The sequence below is a fragment of the Rosa rugosa genome, chromosome 6 (assembly GCF_958449725.1).
Source record: "Rosa rugosa chromosome 6, drRosRugo1.1, whole genome shotgun sequence".
Classification (NCBI taxonomy): Eukaryota; Viridiplantae; Streptophyta; class Magnoliopsida; order Rosales; family Rosaceae; genus Rosa; species Rosa rugosa.
In genome coordinates this window covers 47,266,197-47,272,801 of record NC_084825.1, presented here as the reverse complement: position 1 = coordinate 47,272,801, position 6,605 = coordinate 47,266,197, and the positions used below count along the sequence as shown (strand labels likewise).

The 6,605-nt window shown below is 38.3% G+C and overlaps 2 protein-coding genes across 2 annotated transcripts; one reads left to right on the top strand and one right to left on the bottom strand.

Annotated features, from left to right (window-relative positions):
* Positions 1-284: 284 nt before the first annotated feature.
* LOC133718090 (pleckstrin homology domain-containing protein 1) lies at positions 285-1,128 on the top strand. Its single transcript, XM_062144896.1, has one exon. The coding sequence runs from the start codon at positions 363-365 to the stop codon at positions 798-800; it is 438 nt and encodes a 145-aa protein (XP_062000880.1). The 5' UTR covers positions 285-362; the 3' UTR covers positions 801-1,128.
* Positions 1,129-1,266: 138 nt separating this feature from the next.
* LOC133718088 (anthranilate synthase alpha subunit 1, chloroplastic) lies at positions 1,267-6,067 on the bottom strand. Its single transcript, XM_062144893.1, has 11 exons — positions 5,823-6,067; positions 5,255-5,427; positions 4,965-5,154; positions 4,412-4,563; positions 3,920-4,035; positions 3,585-3,831; positions 3,431-3,487; positions 3,045-3,197; positions 2,412-2,492; positions 1,966-2,052; positions 1,267-1,855 (listed from the first exon to the last, which is right to left on the bottom strand). Exons 1-11 carry the CDS (start codon positions 5,962-5,964, stop codon positions 1,529-1,531), a joined length of 1,725 nt encoding a protein of 574 aa, XP_062000877.1. The 5' UTR covers positions 5,965-6,067; the 3' UTR covers positions 1,267-1,528.
* Positions 6,068-6,605: the final 538 nt, after the last annotated feature.

Below are 6,605 nucleotides of genomic sequence, written 5' to 3'. Positions count from 1 at the left end.
CCAACAGGTCGAGGAGTACCTTTCTTTGCATTGGCTGCAGGCAAATCATCACTTCCAATTCAACCCGGCACCTCATCCGATCGTGCCAAGTTATAACGATATAATGGTCCAAATGCTATCAAATAATTGAACTACAACTACAGAAGACTGAACCTAAAAGAACAAAACCAAGCAGTCAACGGATCCAATTCTAAATATGCAAACTTCATAGGGCACAATTCTAATTACCAGACTCTCACAATTTTTTCCGGGAAAAATTTAATATAAAAAATAAAATAAAGTCTACTGTGTGAGCATATTTTGATCTCTTCTACCTTCGTTTTCTCACAGATTCAATTCGACTCTCTCCACCAAAATCTCCGATGGCGAGTCTATGGCGGGCCGCGACGGGCCTGACGGAGAAGGCCGACGACCACGACGGCGTGGAGTTCTGGTCAAACCCGGAGCGGACGGGGTGGTTGACCAAGCAAGGCGAGTACATAAAGACGTGGCGTCGCCGGTGGTTCGTTCTGAAGCAAGGGAAGCTGTTCTGGTTCAAGGACTCCGCCGTCACGCGCGCGTCGAGGACACGCGGCGTGATCCCGGTGGCCACGTGCCTGACGGTGAAGGGCGCGGAGGACGTGCTGAACAAGCAGTACGCGTTCGAGCTCTCCACGCGCTCCGAGACCATGTACTTCATCGCCGACTCCGAGAAGGAGAAGGAGGACTGGATCAACTCGATCGGACGGTCCATCGTGCAGCACTCGAGGTCCGTCACCGACTCCGAGGTCGTCGATTACGATAGCAACAACAAGAACTAAGAAGCAAAGAAAGGCTAGGTTAGTTTCAGAGCTCCAATTCATCCCCCTTTGTAATTTTGGCACGTGCATAAAAATCTGTGGGGGCTCTCTGTTTGTTTATATCAAATCTCAATGTTCTTCCTTTTTCTGGGTTTGCTTTTGTTTGTTGAATTCAGCTGCTTTGTTATTATAGGGTTTAATGTCAAATTGGGATTCTTGATTAACTTTGATTTGATTAGTATGGAAAGTGTGGAGTTTTAAGGGAAAAGGTTACTGCTTTGATATGTACAATTCAATTGATTGAGATAGTTCAATGAATCTGGTATCATTCAGTTTTTGGTGATCAAAATTGGATATGAATCTGGTGTTTCAGTAGGATTTTGTGCATTTTTGGGCTCATGGAATCTGTAATTGTTGAGTGGATGTTCTCATTTTCCCCAGAATTTGATTTCCAGGGTATTTCATAAATTGATTTCTCTAAATTAAACCCTTTTCTTAAATTGAAATTTATTTTTACCACAAGGTGATTCATCCTTGGGGAGAAGCTTTATCAAACCCTTGCCTTAAACTGAAAGTCCTAGTTTACACTAGGTGATTTACCCTTTTGCACATTGAAGCTTTTCTCTGCGCATATCAGTCTGGCTCCAGAGAAATTGAACCTACATCATACTTCTCGACACTAGGACGTAATTCAAAGATGTGGTCTCTGGGTACTAAACATAGACACTAGCTAGGAAAGCACTGATTATTCAACATTCATGAACAAATGCGGCCTCAGCCAAGTCGATGGCACGAGCAAGACCAGCAGCTTTGTTCTGGCACTCTTGGTTTTCATCATCAGGATCACTGTCAGCAACTATACCAGCACCAGCTTGAAGATATGCAACCCACTCCCGGCGGGTGTTGCCATTGTTGTAAGAGTACATTGTGTCAAAACGGGCTGCTGTTGGAATCACCATGGTCCTCAGAGCTAGTGCAATGTCCATGTCACCGGAAAAGGATACTGCTCCAAATCCGCCGCTGTATGGGCCACGCCTGTTTACCTCCAACTGATCGATTAACTCCATGGCCTTCACCTATCATGAAATCCATGATACAGATTGATGAACTTCCAAATATCTAAAAAATTAGTAAGGTAAAAAGAAGGGCGATAAAAAGGAAAGAAAGTAAAAGTCAGAGTGATAACCTTTGGTGCACCACTGACAGTTCCAACAGGCAATGCAGCTCGCAGAGCGTCCCAGCAAGTGAGACCGTCTTGCAGCTCGCCGGTGACCTACATGATGTCTCTTCACCTTAGCATCTTATTGCACTGGGTTTGGGTTTTATGTTAATAAACACATTGTGATCACAGAAAGAACAGAGGTCATAGACCCAAACTCAATCAACTCAGAGAAATGGGCTATAGGTATATGTATGGATCTATAGGTATAGTCATCAAATATCTTTAGGTATATGTATGGATCTATAGGTATCAGAACGTTAATGGCAAAATGGGCGTCGCATAAAGTATATTAATTTCATTTACCTAATCTGAGCAGCTACAAATAAATAATAAATAAATTAAGAATTATAGCAGCAAGTCATATCTTTACTATCACATAATAAGGCGTCACTAAAGGCATAGGTGCTCACCGTAGAGCTTATGTGCATGACATGGGAATATCGTTCAACGTTCATTAGTCTTTCGACCTTTACAGAACCAAATTTGGAGACCTACATCAAACCACATCACCAAGACCAGTTTATCAACTTACATTATTTAAAAAGAAAAAGAATATTATGAACAGAAAAATACAGAAGCACTCATAATGAAATATCTAATACAACTTTCATGGCTTCAACCTCAGTGGCAAATTATCCTTTTGACTATGAAAGAGGAAAGGAAGAAACGCATACTTGATACTTCTATATATATTTGGTGACTAATGAAAAACAAAACAGATGCATGTGCACACACGCATATGTCATTGTTACTATGACACAAATATCAGAATAAAAACAACTTTATTAGCACAGACAGCTGTTCTAACTTCTAACCAGTACAGCAGAAAAGATATTTGATGACTATACCCATAGATCCATACATATACCTAAACACTAATGTTCTGAAACCAAGAAAAAAGACACAAATGATCAGATTTACAAGTTCAAACTTCTGGAGTATGCAAAACATGAAATGAATACTTACAATTTGCACTCGAGTTATAATGTCCTACAGTGACAAAAAGTATTTCCACACTATTAGGTAATGGTTTAAAGACAAACCTTTCCAACATCATTCCGACCCAAATCAACCAGCATGATGTGTTCTGCACATTGCTTTTCATCATGAAGTAGCTGCACTTCTAACATTTTATCCTCTTCAATTGTCTTCCCTCTTCTAGAAGTTCCAGCTAATGGCCGATTCACAATCTTTTTCTGTTTATAACATCATATCAAAGAACATTCTCATTTGTAAGTACTTACAGATTTCACCCCCAAAAAAAAACATGGCATTTATAGAATCCCAGGTGATGATAATAGCTTAGATGATCCCCAGTATTGAGCATCTACAGTAATTTGTTAATCAAAACTTACATACTCATCTAAAGAGATCAAAATAAAAGAAGAAAAAATTACATATGTGTAGAAGAATGACTCGTCATATTTACCTTCTTTGCACTCATAAGAATTTCTGGACTTGAAGCAACCAGTATACACCGTCTAGCCTATTTGACAGAAATAGAACATAGAAACTGCCCATTTTAGTTTACATTATTGGCCAAACCAAAAAAAGAAGTAAATCACAAGGACATACACCCTAACCTGCAAGTAAGTCAAATATGGACTCGGATTTACAGTCCTCAGGGCTCTATAGACTTCAAATGGGTCAGCAAATGTTCGACGTTCAAATCGCTGACTTAATACGATTTGGAAAATATCCCCTGAGAGTATATGCTCCTTTGCCTTCTTAACTATGTCCTTGTATGCCTCACTGGTCATGTTTGAATTCTTTAAAGGAGGACCAAAATGGTGAGTATGCAGGCTCACAGCACCGGAAGACAGCCTTGGTCTGAAAATTGACATTTAAATCAATTAGCTCTGAATCAAAGTACAAATCATGATATGATTATAAATAAAGAAGCACAATAGTCACTCACAAGTCAATGTTATGTACTCGAGCCACTAATTCATCCAACCGTTTTGCTCCATCTGTATAGGCTTTCTCAACTGAGGAGTACCGGTCTAACCTCACCCAGTGAATCGCATAAATTTTCTGAAATGAAGGCAGCAACAATATCTCATAAATACCTTGGGAATCCATAACGAGGACTGTATCTAAGTAATTACTAATTACTAATCTAATTGTGAGAAAAACAACTCATTAGTTGGCAGCTAAAAGTTTAACATAAAATCCGGTTTTCAGGTGGTTCTAAATGAGCAAAAAGAGTGTAAATGCTTCCAAGTAGGCGACAATAATTTTAGTTCCTTTCCTTTTCTGTTAGACAGAGAGTATGTTTGAACGTATATGTAACGGTTATATATGGAGAGAATGCATATACTGCAATAGGCTAAAACAATTATACACAGTTTCAACCTTTTACATTAAAGATGATTCAAAATTCACAAAGACTGAAAATTTGAATATGTACCTTCTCCACATGGTCGAACACTATAACATCATCATAGAGTCCTAAATGCATGTCTGGAAGATTTCTGTCATCCTTGGGTGCCTTTGAGAATGGCAGTCTTCTCTTTTCCACATAACGAACTGTATCATATGAAAAGAAGCCTACCCAACCACCTGCTCATAAATACTTTATCAGAGGTGGTCTTGGACTACTCTTATTAGAATTACAAAGGATATAACAGCTCGTCCAGCACTCTAAGACATGAACTGAAAATGAATCCTAGTTATATACTAGTTAATTATGAGAAACAATTTAAGTAGAATAGTATCAGTCCAGCATCTAATCATGTCATTGGGATAATTTAACGATTCCATCCATACTAAATAGTGGGATTATAGTAAAACTAAAGCATGATAGAAAATCATAACACATTTGCAATAAAGGTGAATAAAAAACCAATTTGTAAATTCCAGCTGCATACAATCCAGCAAAAGTATCATAAATTCAGATCTGTGATACTATTACATAGCAGGCAATTATCATGAATAGCAGCACATTGTAACCTGTCCCTTACCACAAAATGCATCTGGAAGTTCATGAATAAGTTGGGGACTCCAACCCTGTGAGATTCTTTTCGGAATATCCATTGGATCCTCAACAAACTCCTCTACTGAACACCCTCCTTCATGATCCATTATCGTCACCTTATTTTCTTTTGCCACAATCTCCATTGCTGGTTGAGCTCCAACAACACTATATCGCCCCTAACATAATCAATGCAACACCGAGTTATAATGCATCACTCAAAACAGCCACAATCTCAAAAGCCATACATATCAAAGCATGTCTATCACAGTCAAAAACCTGGGTGCTCTGATCAACCGACTCAAACAGAAAACTCGGAGCCTCTCTATCATCTTCCTTCACCAAGCATCGATACGCAAGAACCGGCGTGAGCTGGTCCGAAAAAATGCACTTGTAAAGGGGAACCAAATTTCCATACTTTGACACTTCCTCAAACTTCTTTGCATCAGTAGCTGAAAAATGAAACAAAATAAAATTAAAATTAAAAAACCATTTCCCCAAAAACGGAACAAAAAAAAAATGAAATCATGCTACAACCAAATTCATTGAACTTTCTTTCATTATTATTCATATATATAGCTAGTGGAGAAAAAAAGTTAATACCCACATTAAAGTTCGTATATTTCCTATATTTTCTGCCAAAAACTCAGGAGTAAAAGAAAAAAAAGGCAAGAACGTTGAATCCAAGACTGAATCTTTCACAATGAGTGAGCTCAATTCAACTCCTTTTGCTTATATAAGAACACAAAAACAAGAACCAAGAACAAATTTCAAGCCTTTTTGGTTACCCTCAACAAATTCTAAGCAACCAAACAATGAAAAACAAAGCAGGGAAAGCTGAATTAACCTAAAGACTGGTTCTTCAGAGAGCAGCATTTGACTTTTGGGAAGCATTTGATTTTTGGGGTACATGCAAGTGATGAGCTTGAGGTTCTAAAGGAAATGCTGATGACCGGAACCAAGCTGTGAGAGGTGCAGAGAGCTTGCATGCCGGCCAAGTGCAACGGAAAATGGCCGGTAACGGAAACTGAAGAGGTGCTGGGAAATGTGAGTTTTGTTGGTTGGTTTCTGTGAGGAATAGAGTTTTGGACAGTGGGGTCAGAAATGTGTGCATGTTGAGACTACAGACTACAGAGTGTCTATTTATATTCGTCGTATTTAATGAGGTATGATTTTGTTTCCATTTTTTTTATTTTGAAATATTTTTGACAAGAAAGTTGGGGGAATAGTGAGACTTTCCTCCTGTCACCTGCTACTAGTTACCATTTGGTTCTTCTTTCCTTTATCTGCAGAATTGCTTATGTACGTGATTTCTCCAATAATATGGCATTCCCATAAAAGAGTAATTTTAAATGAAACCCCGAGTAATCGTGTTCTTTCAAAACAGTTTCGCTTTTCTTACGTGTTAGTTTAAATCGCACGCTACGTAACGCATTTTGTAATATCTAATGATTGGCTCACATACGATGTAAACAACAACATTTGGTGTTAAATCTTCCAAAGATAACATGTAAAAGGCAATCATTGAATACTAACAAAAAAAATTTGTAATTATCGGTGCGTCCACAAAAAATCTGACAACAAATAACAAAATATATGGATTCTAGATTTGATGTATTATGTAAATTTT